Here is a 15,870-nt window from a genome sequence, read left to right on the forward strand (position 1 = left end):
CGCCCCAAACTCTGCTGGTAGTCCCTTTGTGCAGTACCACTGTGCACTTAAAAGAAAAAGTCATTTTGAATTGAAGATGTCTTTGATGAATCAGTAAAGCCTGTCCATTTTACTGAATCTTGACCACCAAGTACATGTCTTTTTAATATTCTGTGAAACAAAATGGAAAGTATGCATAAAGTGTTTCTACTGCTTGTCAAAGTATTGATGATTACCTTGAGGAAAAGAACTTGTGTAATTGAGTTATGAGCTGGGTTTTTGTTTTGTTTTTATTTTTCATGAAACCCTTTTTTTCCCCCTCCAAAGAATGACTGTGAAAGATGTAGTATTGTTATTCAAACAGGGGTATTTGGCAGATAATTTCTTTAAAGTGCCTTTATGTCAAGGAAAATAATACATTTGTTGGCAATGATTAAATTCAAGCTTTGGAGTAAAATTCAAATTTTGGAAAACTTATATCTGCCTGCCATCATGAGCTTGACAGTTTCCTAGTGCTTAAAGACCTTTCTTTTTTTTTTTTTTTTTAAGATTTTTATTTATTTATTTATGAGAGACACATAGAGGGAGAGAGGCAGAGACACAGGCAGAGGGAGAATCAGGCTCCATACAGGGAGCCCAACGTAGGACTTGATCCCAGGATCATGCCCTGGGCTGAAGACGGCACTAAACCACTGAGCCACCCAGGCTGCCCCACTTAAAGACCTTTCTGATGAGATTGGTGATGATATTTACAAGTATATCTGTATGTAATTTCATTCTGTATAACTAAATATGTCAACATTATCTGTATAAATCAATGAATTGGTATTTTTGACTTGTTATGCAATCAGGCACAGATAAGATCTATTCTAGGCACAGGATAGAGCAATGGATTTCAATGTCACAGAGTATGAAAAATTCATTTTTACAGCTTCAAATTCCACATTGCAACTAACCTTTAAAAAATTAGTGTTTCAGGGGCACCTAGGTGATGCAGTTAAGGGTCAGACTCTTGGTTTTGGCTCAGGTTGTGAGTTGGAGCCCCTAGTCAGGGTCCATGCTCAGCTTTGAGTCTGCTTAAGACTCTCTTCCTCTCCCTCTCCCCCTCCCCACTGCACACTCTCACACCTTCTCTCTCTCAAATAAATAAATCTTTTTCTTTTTTTAAAAGATTTTATTTATTTATTCACAAGAGACACAAAGAGAGAAAGGCAGAGACACAGGTAGAGGGAGAAGCAGGCTCCATGCTGGAAGCCCGATGCGGGATTCAATTCCAGGACTCCAGAATCACACCCTGAGTCAAAGGCAGATGCTCAACCGCCGAGCCACCCAGGCATCCCAAATAAATAAATCTTTAAAAGAAATTTAAAAAACCTAGCATGTTTCTAGTTTTGGTTGTAGCATCAAGGAAGACTATAAAGTTTTTTCAAAAGCAATTAAGATACTCCTTTTCCTCCTATGAGGTTGATTTTATATATGTACTTCAGCTAAATCAACATATTATATGTAACACGTTGAAAGTCAGACATTAAAAGTATTTGTGGGTGCCTCGGTGACTCAGTCGGTTAAGTGTCTGCCTTTGGCTCAGGTCGTAGTCTCGGGGTCTTGGGATCAAGCCCCACATTAGGCTCTAGGCTCAATTTAGAGTCTGCATGTCTTTCTCCTTCTGTTCTTCCTTTCACTCTCTCTCTCAAACAACTAAGATCTTTAAAAAAATACTTCCATGAAAAGTGCCACTCTTCTCACTAAAGTTTTGGGGGAAATATGGTTATTTTCTTATAAAGCTATGCAATATGTTATTTTTTTAAAGATTTTATTTATTCACGAGAGATACAGAGAGATAGGCAGAGACATAGGCAGAGGGAGAAACAGGCTCCCTGCAGGGAGCCCGATGCGGAACTTGATCCCCGGACCCTGGGATCATGCCCTGAGCCAACGGCAGACCCTCAACCACTAAGCCACCCAGGCGTCCTGCAGTTTATGTTAAGTAAAGTGTTTTTTTTTTAAAGATTTTATTTATTTATTCATAGAGACGCAGAGAGAGAGAGAGAGAGAGAGAGAGGGAGGCAGAGACACAGGCAGAGGGAGAAGCAGGCACCATGCAGAAAGCCTGCCGTGGGACTCGATCCAGGGTCTCCAGGATCACGCCCTGGGCTGCAGGTGGCGCTAAACCGCTGGTTTTATTATTATTTTTAAAATTTTGTTTTTAAGTAATATCTTCCCCCAACATGGGGCTTGAACTTAAAACAAGTTGCATGCTCTACTTACTGAGCCAGCAAGGTACCCCAGTTTTGTTTGTTTTATTTATTTATTTATTTAATTTATTTATTTGTTATGTTTTTATTGGAGTTCAATTTGCCAACATATAGCATAACACCCAGTGCTCATCCTGCCCAAGTGTCCCCCTCAGTGCCCATCACCCAGTCACCCCAACCCCCTCACCCACCTCCCCTTCCAGTACCCCTTGTTCATTTCCCAGAGTTTGGTGTCTCTCATGTTTTGTCATCCTCACTGATATTTTCACTCATTTTCTCTCCTTTCCCTTTATTCCCTTTCACTAATTTTTATATTTCCCAAATGAATGAGATGATATAATGTTTGTTCTCCTCTGATTGACTTATTTCACTCAGCATAATACCCTCCAGGTCCATCCACCTCGAAGCAAATGTTGGGTATTTGTCGTTTCTAATGGCTGAGTAATATTCCATTGTATACATATACTACATCTTATTTTTCCTTTTTTTTTTTTTAAAGATATTTTATTTATTTATTCATGAGAGACACAGAGTGAGAGAGGCAGAGACACAGGCAGGGAGCCTGACGTGGGACTCGATCCCGGGTCTCCAGGATCATGCCCTGGGCTGAAGGCGGCGCTAAACCACTGGGTCACCTGGGCTGCCCTATCCATTCATTTTTTTTTGATGGACACTGAGGCTCCTGCCTTAGTTTGGCTATGGTAGACATTGCTGCTATAAACATCGGGGTGCAGGTGTTCCGGCATTTCACTGCATCTATCTTTGGGGCAAATCCCCAGCAGTGCAATTGCTGGGTCGTAGGGCAGATCTATTTTTAACTCTTTGAGGAACCTCCACACAGTTTTCCAGAGTGGCTGTACCAGTTCACATTCCCACCAACAGTGCAAGAGGGTTCCCCTTTCTCCACATCCTTTCCAACATTTGTTGTTTCTTGTCTTGTTAATTTTCACCATTCTCACTGGTGTGAGGTATGGTATCTCATTGTGGTTTTGATTTGTATTTCCTTGATGGCCAGTGATGCAGAGGATTTTCTCATGTGCTTGTTGTTATTTTTAAATGAATTAATAAGTATTTTTAAATTTTTGGGTTAAAATTTCTAGAATGGAGGCAGCCCGGGTGGCTCAGCGGTTTAGTGCCGCCTTCAGCCCAGGGCCTGATTCTGGAGACCCAAGATCGAGTCCCATGTCAGGCTGCTTACATAGAGCCTGCTTCTCCCTCTGCCTGTGTCTCTGCCTCTCTCTCGCTCTGTGTGTCTCTCATGAATAAATAAATAAAATCTTAAAAAAAAAATTTCTAGAATGGTTAATACTGACACATACAACCCATATAAACCAAACCTTTTTGGGGTCTTCAAAAATATTTGAGTAAAGAGTTCTTTTTATTCTTTTAATTTATTTATTCATGATAGACATAGAGAGAGAGAGGCAGAGACACAGGCAGAGGGAGAAGCAGGCTCCATGCCGGGAGCCCCACACAGGACTCGATCCTGGGACTCCAGGATCGCGCCCTGGGCCAAAGGCAGGCGCTAAACTGCCGAGCCACCCAGGGATCCCCCGAGTAAAGAGTTCTTGAGACCAAAAACTGAGAACTACTGCCTGTAACAGTCTGTCATTGTCCGTTTAAATTGTTTTTTAAAGATTTGTTTATTTATATTTAGAAAGTGAGGGAGTTCGCAAGTGCAGAGGGGCAGAGGGAGAGGGAAGGATTCTCAAGCCAACTCCACACTGAGGCTGGAGCTGACACAGGACTCAATCTCACACCTCAGATCACCACCTGCGCTGAAACCAAGAGTTGGATGTTCAACCAACTGAACCACCCAGGAGCCCCCTTTTAACTTGTTTTTATTTAAATCAAGGTATGATTTACATGTATAGTAAAAGTGCTCAGATCTTAAGTGTAAAGTTCAATAAGTTTGATAAACAGAGGGGCGCCAGGCTGGCTTAGTTGGCAGAGCATACAACTCTTGATCTCAAGGTTTTTAAGTTCGAATCCCATGTTGAGTGTTGGGTGTAGAGATTACTTAAAAATAAAATGTTTTTTAAAAACCTCGGTAAACAGATACATACATGTATTTATCATTGGAGTGTGTCATACATTGGATTGTAACCAAACTCCAATCAGACCATAGAACATTTCCATCACCCTAGAAAGTCCCCTTTTGCTTTTTTCCTGTCAGCCTTCACATCCTTACTCTGAGACAGTTTGGATTTCTATCACCAGAGCTTAATTTTGCCTGTTTTTCAGAGTTTCACGCAAGCGGAACTACCCAGTATAGATTCTTTCATGCCTGGCTTCTTCACTGAGTATCAAAAATAAACACAGCTGGATATTAAAGTGGTGAATGGGATTTTATTCAGTATCTACAGTAGGAGAAAGAGCTGAGCCCATTCCAAATTGCACAGAGGTGATGGAGCCTTTCAAGGGTGAATGCAGAAGGGGGAGAGCAGGGGCTCAGGAGAGTCAGAGATGTGAAACATTACAAATGGTTAGTCTGTGTAAATTCAATTAGGCCTACAGCATTTGGTAGCAGGCACTATCCTCCCACAGGGACTGGGGGTCCTTCCTGATGATTACATTTCAAAGGAGTCCTTGAGAAGGACCCTGCTGAGTTGTAAGAGATAAATATTCACTGTGGTAAGCCCTTTTTAGTAAATGCTCTGAGAAAGGGAGGTTAAAGGCCTATTGTCAGATTTTGGCTGTAGCGAACAGTAAATTCTGGTGGTTGTAGCGCTTTCTCCAGCAGGCAGTCTAGCTTGGGCTGGGGTGATCCTAGGAACAAGGCTTATGCTGTTGGAAGCCCAGCTGTGCTAAAGTTTCACTCTTGGCACAGGGGTTTTGGATAGAGGGGTTACGTGCTGAGAGTTCTGCAGTTTTCATTTAATATTTTTGAGATTCATGTTAATGAGTGAGTCATTAGGTCACACTGTTTTATCACTGAGCAGTATTGCATTGTGTCTTTATCTGTTTTCTTATTGGTGGATACTCAGTTTTTAATTTTGGGGGAAAAGTTGCTGTGAGCATTCCAGACATATGCTTTCATTTTTCTAGGGTTAATGCCTGTCATTTTCTTTTAACTTGCTTATCATCTCTTCTGGTCCTTTCCTAGTGCCTAAAACATATTAAGTCTATGGAAATATTTTCGAGTGAATTAGAGAAGAATTTGAACTTTGAATACCACCGAAAGTCTATTATGGTGCAAAGTCTACTAACTTGGTGCCCAGGACTTCTCAATTCTAGGCCCAGCTTTGCCTCTAATCAACAGTAGTCTTTAACAAGTCACACGATCTCTCTGGATTTCAGATTTTTTTCCTTTTTAAAAAAATTTTATAAAAATAATCTTTACACCCAACATGGGGCTCGAACTCATGACTCCAAGATCAAGTGTCCCATGTTCTACAGACCAAGCCAGCCAGGCACCCCAGGTTTTTTCTTGTGAGGGAATTACAATAAATGAGCTACATGGCTTCCTTCTAGCTTGAATATTCTATGAGCCTAAGTGGGAAGGACTGATGGAAGTCCTGATACCAGTGAAGAATATACTGTGAATTGTTGAGATAACAGGACCAGGGACGCCTGGGTGGCTTAGCAATTAAGTGCCTGCCTTCAGCCCAGGTGTGATCTGGAGTTCTGGATCGAGTCCCACATCAGGCTTCCTGTATGGAACCTGTTTCTCTCTCTGCCTCTCTCTCTCTCTCTCTGTGTCTCTCATGAATAAATAAATAAAATCTTAAAAAAAAAATTTACTTATTTGAGAGAAAGAGGAAAAAGCAAGGAGGGTTTGGGGGGCAGTGGAGGATGGAGAAGCAGACTCCCTGCTGAGCCAGGATCTCGACACAGGGCTCAATCCTAGGACTCTGAGATTATGACCTGAGCCGAAGGCGGACACCCAGGTGCTCCAAAGGATAATGTTCTTAATTATGAACTAGAGTTTTCTTGTGATTTGCAAGTCACATTTAATGACCTATATATTTTTCCCTCTCCCCCTCAGATTTGGATCATACAGCAGATGTCCAGTGAGTACACCTGCAATTTATGCCTTTGAAATCATGTTCTTAAGTAGGAAGTCTGATGTTTTAATCTTGATGTCCCTAGTTTTAATTCTCTCTTCCTGTTTTGGTTCCTTTACAACATGAAAATGATGGTTCGAAAGAACTCGGTTTCTGTGCCATTAAATTGATTGAGGCCTTTGGATTTGTATTATCATGCTGATCTTATTTTGACTTTGCTGTCAAGTTTTCTGTCTTGCTGTAGATTTTATTATACAGGGCATGAATGTATTTCTTTAGGTTACATGCATGGGGAGATACTCTGGAGGAAGCATTTGAGCAATGTGCAATGGCCATGTTTGGTTACATGACAGATACTGGGACTGTGGAGCCTCTGCAAACAGTAGAAGTAGAAACCCAAGGTAAACCAATTTATTCACTGGGGAAGACATTGTCATGCAAATGTGCAGGGTTCTACCAAATTTCAGTACATTTTCATAGTAAGAACAACAAAATTAATTATTAGCCTGTTCATCCTCTTTCAGCTAGCCTAAGAAATTCCATGCACTTTTAAATTCAAATAAATTTTCAGAGATAAGAGTTATTAAACATGGGACGCCTGGGTGGCTCAGTGGTTGAGCATCTGCCTTTGGCTCAGGGCGTGATCCTGGGGTCCAGGGATCAAGTCCCACATCGGGCTCCCTATATGGAGCCTGCTTCTCCCTCTGCCTGTGTCTCTGCCTCTCTCTCTCTCTCTGTGCCTTTCATGAATAAATAAAATCTTTAAAAATAATTAAAAAAAAGAATTACTAAACATCATACTATCATAATTCTTCTTGATCCTATGTAGGAGATGACTTACAGTCTCTTCTGTTTCACTTTTTGGATGAATGGCTTTATAAGTTCAGTGCTGATGAATTCTTCATACCCCGGGTAAGCAAGGATTTTTCTTTTTTACTGAGCAAATGGGTTCTTAGTTCAGATTTTAAAAGGACAAGTGATTGAGAGTAGAACACATGAGGCAAAACCAAGCCATACAGATACATAAGGTGATACTGATTTGCAGAAAACAGGGATTCTTGGTTAACCTGACTTTGCCTGTGTATATGCATTTTGTAATATTACCATATATTTGTCACTAATCAGGATTGTTTTATAAGAATGCACCTGCTATCTTCACCCAAACTTTTTATGTCTCCCAAGTTTGAGCTATATTTATGACCACCCATATGTTCCTTTGTCCCATGTGAAGTTTAGTAGCTCTGCCATGTTGGCCTAAATTTAAAAATTCCTCTCAGTTTTCCTTAACATGAAAAAGGAAAAGCAAAATGGAGATTGCTTGTTGCCAGCCTTGAGAAGGGAACCGCTCTCCAACATCATTGTTAACCTAACACACAGGGGCCCTCCTGGCTTCTACAACCTCTACATTCTCTCCCTTCCCAGCTCCACTACATACACTCTTCTAACTGGTCACTTGTCCTACAGAGTTCAGGAGCCTACAATGTTATATTGAAATGGGCTGTGAATGATTAAAATAGTTTATCATCCTATTCTATTTTACAGAGAAATTTCTTGACTTGTGTTTTTAGATTGTATGTTTTTCAAGAATATTTCCCTTGAATATGTAAGAAAAAAACCTTATTTCCTTGGAATATATTTAGTTTGTTATTCTACTTAACATTTTAGTTTTCTTTGCTTCAGAGAAGTTGTATGCTGTGATTTTCTAGAAAAGGGGATAACCTAGATATATTTTTTTGTAAATTATATTTGACTTACAATATATTAGTTCAGGTGTACAACATAGAGTTTTGACAATTATTAGATATGTTTTAATAGATGGTCTGTTATGAACACTTTTTAAAATTAAATTTTTTTTTCCTTTTTAGGAAGTGAAGGTACTTCAAATTGATCAAAGAAATTTCAAATTACGGTCAATTGGGTATGTTTTGAAAATCTTTTAAGTAGCAAGTCATAGAAGTCAGGAAAGTTGTTAAAATTCTTCACTGAACCTAGTAGGAAGACAGAAATGTTAAGTCAGAGGTCCAGTGGCATCTTCAGGTTAAGCTCTAAGAGCAAGGGCTTTGGTCCTCAGCTTTGGAGGATTAGAAATTTGTTAGAATGAAGTTGATAATTGGTTCTTGGACCTGATTCCCATCTTATTGATTTTTAGCGTAAAAATTTTTTGCATGAAGCCTGGCTTGGTGACAGGAAGCATTGATGATGCATCCTTCTCCTCACACCTGGACTCTGTTCAAACTGGCTCTTTCTCTTAACAAATTACACTTTTCCTTCCAGAGTTTGCAAACACTCGGTTAGATCTCTTTGATAGGGCTTGGTGTTTCCCAATTCTTTTCAGTCACTTAAAGCTATCTTTTAGTTATTTCTACATAAAGCCTATTTTTTCCCACTTTATGTTGAAGTTCTTTCTTTTTGTAAAGCAAGGTCTTTTATTCTTTCCCTCTCCTTTTTTCTTTATTTTTTAATGGGTAAGGAATCTGGCTTCTCCAACCATTTACTTAGCTAATAAATGGTTGAACAGAATTTTAAAGCTTTGTTCTTTTTTTTTTTTTTTTTAAAGCTTTGTTCTTTTGGGGCACCTCAGTGACATAGTGGCTTGAGTGTCCTGACTTGTTTTCAGCTCAGGTCATGAGCTCAGGGTCATGGGATCCAGCCCTGTTTTGGGTTCCGCGCTTGGTACAGAGTCTGTGTGGGATTCTGTCTCCCTCTCCCTCTGTACCCCCCCATCCCCCTGCTTTCTCCCTCTTCTCTCAAGTTTCTAAATTAAAAAAAGTGCTGTTCGTTCTGCTACCACTACTGCTTCTCCTACATGATCTCTAGTCACATTCATGTTGAAAGAAGAGAAGATACTTATCCCAGGTTCTAGGAGAGTACTTTTCTAGGGCCTTCTATATACAGGCCATGGACATTTCCTGAAAAGTTATAAAATGCAAACCAATTTAAGATCATATTATAGTATGTAGTATTTTGCATCTGCAGTACTCAGACCTGCTTTCTCCAATGCCTTGAGTACAGTGAAAATTTTGGACGTGTTACTCTATAATGAAACAATAGTCATTAAGCAACATTTATTGAGAATCTACCACATGCACACTATACTAGGGCTTTTTTTTTTTTTTTTAATGGCAACCATCAACCTTGTTGAAATAGCTATAGCATATAAATCCCTGAACAGCTATATTCACTGACAATCAAACTGAAATTTATAGCTTCCTTATACCCCTCCCATCTCTTTGGGCTTTTTCATATCTTAACCACGTTTACAAAGCTCATTTTAAAATATGGAAAGGAGGGCAGGCTAGGTGGCTCAGCTGGGCAGCCTGGGTGGCTCAGCGGTTTAGCGCCACCTTCAGCTCATGGTGTGATCCTGGAGACCCAGGATTGAGTCCCACGTCAGGCTCCCTGCATGGAGCCTGCTTCTGCCTGTGTCTGTGCCTCTGTGTGTGTGCGTGTGTCTCCCATGAATAAATAAAATCTTAAAATAAATAAATAAATAAAATATGTAAAGGGCAAATAAATATTAAATCTTAGAAGTCTTAATCATTTTCTAATTTTCCTTCTCAAGGTGGGGAGAAGAATTTTCATTGTCCAAGCACCCTCAGGTATGTTTTTAAATCCAGCCATTAAAAATATTTTATACTTTCTTATCAAAAAGTCAGTACATGATAGTAAACTTCAGTGAGTTCTAATAAATTGATGTAAAGCCGTAAGTCTCCTCAGACTTCTCTGACCATATTATGTTTAAAGACTGATTTCACACATCTGATTTGATGGATTAGGTATCAGTACTTGAGTTCTAGGGTCAAGTTTGTTACAGATTTTTTTTTTAAAGATTTTATTTATTTATTCATGAGAGACAGAGAGAGAAAGAGAGAGAGGCAAAGACACAGGGAGAGGGAGAAGCAGGCTCCATGCAGGAGCCCGACATGGGACTTGATCCCGGGTCTCCTGGATCACGCCCTGGACTGAAAGCGGCCCTAAACCGCTGAGTCACCCGGGCTGCCCTGTTACAGATATTTTGTGGGACTTAAAAGTCCCATTGCCTTTGTGAGCTTCCGTATCTCCTCGTGTATTAAAGGTGTTGGACTAGGGAAACCTGGGTGGCTCAGTGGTTGAGCGCACAGGTGTGATCCTGGAGTCCCAGGATCAAGTCCCACGGGCTCCCTGCACGGAGCCTGCTTCTCTCTCTGCCTGTGTCTCTGCCTCTCTCTGTGTGTCTCTCATGAATAAATAATTAAAATATTTTTAAAAAATAAAGGTGTTGGATTGGATGTTCTCTAAAGTACCTTCTGCTTTCTGTGCCATTTCCAGATTCTGTGTTTGCTACCCTGTGTGGCTTTATTCTATACCAGTTGAATCTGCGGAAGAGGGGCAGGCACATTTTTTTTTTCTGTAAAGGGCTGGATAATGTCTGAAGCTTTGTGGGACAAGAGTGACATGTGCAATATTCAGCTCCTCTATTGTATGTATCTCTACAGCCACCACAGACAATACATAAATGAATGAATGTGGCTGTATTCCAGTAAAACTTCATGGACATTGAAATTTGAGTTTCATGCCATTTTCAAATGTCATGAGAGTCTTTAGTGCCCCTCCCCCCCATTTAGAAATGTAAAAACCATTCTTAGTGTGCAAGGCTGTACAAAACTAGGTGTCAGGCTGGATTTGGCCATGATTTGTAGTTTGCTGACCCCTGTGTTTAGGCCAAGGAGACCTAAATTAGTTGAGGGTGACTGGGGGGTCCTGGATGCTTCTAGTAGCTGCAGTATGATTTCTCTAAGCACAACATAATGAAATGAAGCCTGATGAGGGAACCTTGGAAGAGAAGCATAAATAGAAGAGAAACCAGCAGAAGGGGCCATGTGAATTTTAATAGAAAAGACATAGTGAAGTTTGCTTTTGAACCTATTATGTTTGAAGTGTATATTAGACATCTACATGGAGATGTCACATACGAGGCACTTGTCTGTAGGATGACTTATTCAGGAGATAGGTAGATCTGTAAATTTCAGTCTGGAAGCCAACCTGGAATAGGACGATATTTATAGCCATAGGGACTAGGTATGATTATCAAGGAGGGGGGAGGTGTAGATAAGAGAGAATATAGAGAGGACTGAGCTTTGGGGCACCAACTTTGGAAGGGATGGAGCCAAAAAGGAATAGAGAAGGAAAGCCTCATGAGGGGGTGCAAAAGAACAGGGGTGCCCTAAACCCAGATATCTCATGCTCTTGAGACTGCTCAAAGGCTGAGTGAGATGAGAATTGACAATTGACTATGGATTTACCTAATCAGTAGAAGGATGTATGGGTCAAAGAGCAAATGAATGAGAGATAGGGAAGTGGAGGTACTATATTGAGACAGTTCTTTCAAAGAGTTTGCAGAAACGGGGAATGTATGGATAGAACACTAATAGCCAGGGGCACCTGGGTGGCTTAGTTGGTTAAGCTTCTGCCTTTGGCTCAGGTCATGATCCCATGATTGAGCTGTGGATCCAGTTCCCTGCTCAGCAGGGAGCCTGCTTCTCCTCCCTCTGCCTCTCCCCCAGCTTGTACCTCTCTCTCTTCTCACTCACTCTTGTCTCTCAGATAAGTAAATAAATCTTAAAACAACAACAACAACAAAACCAGTAATAGCCAGAGGGGAACGTGGTTGGGAAAGGAGAAGTTTTTTGTTTTGTCTTGTTTTACCTAGGAGGTTTTGTAGTACCAGTGTATGCTCTGTGGAAGTGATCTAGGAACTTGGGGCAAATTGATCATGCTGGAGAGGGAGAGAATAATTTCAGAGCAGAGACCTTAAGTTGGCCAGGGGGGTGTGGGGTAGTGTGTTCAGGTTCAGGGGTCAGCCTTCTGATTGGAGCGGGGACGGACCATTCATTATAACAAGAGGTGAGAAAAAAAAATAACAAGAGGTGAGGCTAGTGTGAGTACAGATGCAGGAGATGGTAGATTTGATGGGGGAAGGTGAGCCAGTTTTTGCCCATTGCTTCTGTTTTCTCTAGGAGGCACAGCCAGAAGGTGAGAATGAGAGAGGGATGCTAGAGGTGAAGATGGAAAGTAATTGTTTCAGGGATACCCTGGTGGCTCACTGTGGAGTGCCTGCTTTTGGCTCAGGGGGTGGGATCCTGGAGTCCCGGGATCGAGTCCCATGTTGAGCTCCCTGCATGGAGCCTGTTTCTCTCTCTGTCTATGTCTCTGCCTCTCTCTCTGTGTCTCTCATGAATAAATAAAATTTAAAAAAAAAAAAAAGGAAAGTAATTGTTTCAGAGAGCGAGAAAGTGAATTTAGCGGCAAGTGTAGGATGATTGGTCAGTGCAGAGTACCCCTTTGAGACTGTGGATGTAATGTAAGGTGCTACCCCTTAGCATTGTGTGCCGCCATAGGCAGAAAGTTGAATTTGATTTAGGTTGTGGTTTCACCAGGTAATTATGGCAGAGAGCAAAAAAGCAGAGGTGAGTGCCTTTCAAATCTGTTTGTGAAGTCTTCAGATTTCTTTTGTGCCACAGAGCTAGCAAGTGCTAGTCACCTATTGCCTGATACATTTTACGCTGCATGGAATTATTATAGATTCTCTTCTAGAAGGAAGGAACCGAGAGAACATCTAGTCCTGTGGTTCTTTCTAAACCTGGGCTTAGGAAGGGGATTGTGATGTATCAGACATGTGGAGAGAGAGCCCCATGAGGTGAAGTGAGTAGGCAGCTGAGGAGGAGAGAGGAGTCTGTGCTCCTAGGGCCCAGGTCACACTGTAAGTGGGAGGTCTCAAGAAGGAGGCCTAACCCAGACAGTAGGAAAACCTTGGCCTCCTCTGCTCACCCCATTTGGTAAATGGAAAAGGATGCTGGAGGGGTCAGCCAGCCTCTGTAGCCAGGTGGAAACAAAGCCAGACTCAGAGCTCCAGCTCCTACCACGCACCAGTGCACGGGTTGCATCATTATCAGATGAGTGTGGCACGCTGTACAAGTAACTACTTGTTTCATGTGGGTTTTTAGTTTTTCAGAATAATAGCAAAATTTGGCCTGCCAATTGTTGCTAGAGTTAATGATTCTGATTTTGATGTTCACCTTTTCTTGTTTTTTCTCTCACCCTATCTTTAGGGAACTGAAGTCAAGGCAATAACCTACTCAGCAATGCAGGTCTATGATGAAGAGAAGCCAGAAGTTTTTGTGATCATTGACATTTAAGATACCAAAAAACAAAACCAAAAATCCCCTCTGAGACCCCTTTCTGATGAAGAACTGTTTTTTCTCTTCCTTTTTAGAAGATCCCATGGTAGAAACTTTACAGTGTCTGTTGATGTATGGAGATTTGCAGAACAAAACTTTTAAAGTGTGACTGTCAGAAATGGAACATCAAGTTGTGGCCTTGGTCCATGCTACCCAAATACTCAGACTTTAAAGAATTCTTCAGGTGGCAATTATGGCTTCTCATCTCTTAGTCTGTAGCAGCAGGTGCTCAGACCCTTCCAGTGGAATGCCTGGTCCCAAAAGGGACCAGTAATCTAAGTAGCAGCCCAAGAGACTCTGAATCTGCTACACTCTTAGGGAATCTAGTTTGAGAAAAATAATAATTTGAGAAATCCTACTACCAAGACTTGGCTTTTTTCCCAAATTGGTTAACACATTTTCTTTCTTTCTTTCTTTCCTTCCTTACTTTACTTTACTTTTCTTTTCTTTTCTTTTCTTTTCTTTTCTTTTCTTTTCTTTTCTTTTCTTTTTTCTTTTCTTTTCTTTCTTTTCTTTCTTTTCTTTCTTTTCTTTCTTTCTTTCTTTTTTTTTAAATGTGGGGCCTGAATTCACAACCCTAAGCTGAGATGGAATCAGATGCTTAGCCAAGTAAGTCACCCAGGTGCCCCAACACATATATTTTCAATATATGCACTAAGAGAGGTTGTGTTTTAGATCGCTGTCGGATAGAGCCATCCTGTATTCCACTTGATTTTTTTTTTCTTCTTTTTAAGATTTTATTTATTTATTTGAGAGAAAGAGCGCACAAGCATGGGGAGCTGCAGAGGCTGAGGGAGAAGCAGGTTCCCAGCTGAGCAGGGAACCTGACACTAGGGCTCAGTCCCAGGGCCCCAGGATCATGACCTGAGCCGATGGCAGACACTCAACCATCTGAGCCACCCAGGCACCCCACCACTTGATTTTCTGAGAAGAAATAATTGTAGTTGAACAATTGGAAGACTTCTCTAGAAAGAGTTCTGAGTTTTTCTCATTTTTAAAGCGCTAATATATGGACACTATACTGTTTTCCCATAAGCAACCTTAAATACCCTTGCAGATGGGACCTTCCAACATGTAACTTTATATCAAAGCCAGTATATTTATATAGTTAAGGAAATAATTGTTCTACATTTCTTTGTTTTTTAAAAATTACCTAAGTTCTTTTTTTTTTTTTTTTTAAGATTTTATTCATTCATGATAGAGAGAAGCAGAGACACAGGCAGAGGGAGAAGCAGAAGCAGGCTCCACACTGGGAGCCCGATGCAGGACTAGATCCTGGGACTCCAGGATCGTGCCCTGGGCCAAAGGCAGGCGCCAAACCGCTGAGCCACCCAGGGATCCCTAAGTTCTTTGTTGTTGGAAAACCATGTTAAAGTGATCTGAATTTTTCAAAATAGGTAACTTTAAAAAAATGAAACTTCTTTTGTTTGATTTGCAACATTATTCTTTTCTCTGTTGGCTGTTGCTGCATTCTTTGTTGCTACTACAAGAGTTTGCAAAGTTGCTATTTATTCACACATACATAGAAAAGATTGCCACTGGGTGGTGCCAGATATCATTATAGCCAGCTAAACTTGATCTAAAAGGAAGGGATGGTCTGTGAGCTTTACTAAGTGTTCTGAGCCCTGTGATACTTTTCTCTGGGTATTTAACAGAAAGTAGAGGTAATGGAGACTAGACCAAGAGCCATGGTTTAAATAGTAACTCTTAAAATGAATACATACCTTTTTTTAGGATGAATTCCCAGGCTGACATAGGGCTATCTTCATGAACCCCTTTGAACATCATGGACCATTTGGGGCATTGATTGTGAAGCTGAGCAGTGGGATATTGTGAGTCCAGTAGAAGAGCTGAAACCAGATAGGAAGAACTCTTGGGATGTATTAAGCCAAGTAGGACACAAACTTGACTACGAAAAAAAATAGCCACACCTCTTACCACCAGGGCTGTATAATGGGGTTCTAAAAGCAAGTCAAATGTAATTATGCAATATAAATTATATTCCTTTTCATTTATAATAAATTTGTAATTTTTAAAAATTTTATGTGAATTTTAAAATGCAGTTTGTATTTTTAAATATTGCCAAAATGAAGATAACTGAATAGAAGGAAAATGAGTGTTGCCCTCTGTGAAGGCATTTTTTTTTTTAAGATTTTATTTATTTATTCATGAGAGACACAGAGAGGCAGAGACATAGGCAGAGGGAGAAGCAGGCTCCATGCAGGAAGCCTGATGTGGGACTCAATCCTGGAACTCCAGGATCACGCCCTGAGCCAGAGGCAGAGACCTGAGCCAGAGGCAGAGATGCTCAACTGCTGAGCCACCCAGGCATCCCTCTGTGAAAGCATTCTTGACTTAACCAGCAGCAGGTGCTTTGTTTATTTTTGCTTATTTACTGAGATGGTTGCACCA

The 15,870-nt window shown here is 40.8% G+C and overlaps 1 protein-coding gene across 12 annotated transcripts in view; it reads left to right on the forward strand.

Annotated features, from left to right (window-relative positions):
• The window catches only part of ZBTB8OS (zinc finger and BTB domain containing 8 opposite strand), a 23,347-nt gene extending 7,845 nt beyond the window's left edge, over positions 1 to 15,502 (forward strand). For 3 of the 12 annotated variants that reach the window (XM_038531211.1, XM_038531209.1, XM_038531210.1), the window contains 6 exons: positions 6,223 to 6,247; positions 6,521 to 6,642; positions 7,071 to 7,153; positions 8,107 to 8,159; positions 9,804 to 9,840; positions 14,640 to 15,502. In XM_038531211.1, coding sequence (XP_038387139.1) covers positions 6,223 to 6,247; positions 6,521 to 6,642; positions 7,071 to 7,153; positions 8,107 to 8,159; positions 9,804 to 9,840; positions 14,640 to 14,831 — 512 coding nt within the window. In that variant the 3' untranslated portion in view covers positions 14,832 to 15,502. Of the gene's footprint in view, positions 1 to 4,034; positions 4,090 to 6,222; positions 6,248 to 6,520; positions 6,643 to 7,070; positions 7,154 to 8,106; positions 8,160 to 9,803; positions 9,841 to 13,329; positions 13,817 to 14,639 lie in introns of those variants that run through there. The other 9 variants (XM_038531217.1, XM_038531215.1, XM_038531220.1 and 6 more) reach the window with 9 other exon arrangements.
• Positions 15,503 to 15,870: the final 368 nt, after the last annotated feature.

The sequence above is a fragment of the Canis lupus genome, chromosome 2 (assembly GCF_011100685.1).
Source record: "Canis lupus familiaris isolate Mischka breed German Shepherd chromosome 2, alternate assembly UU_Cfam_GSD_1.0, whole genome shotgun sequence".
NCBI lineage: Eukaryota > Metazoa > Chordata > Mammalia > Carnivora > Canidae > Canis > Canis lupus.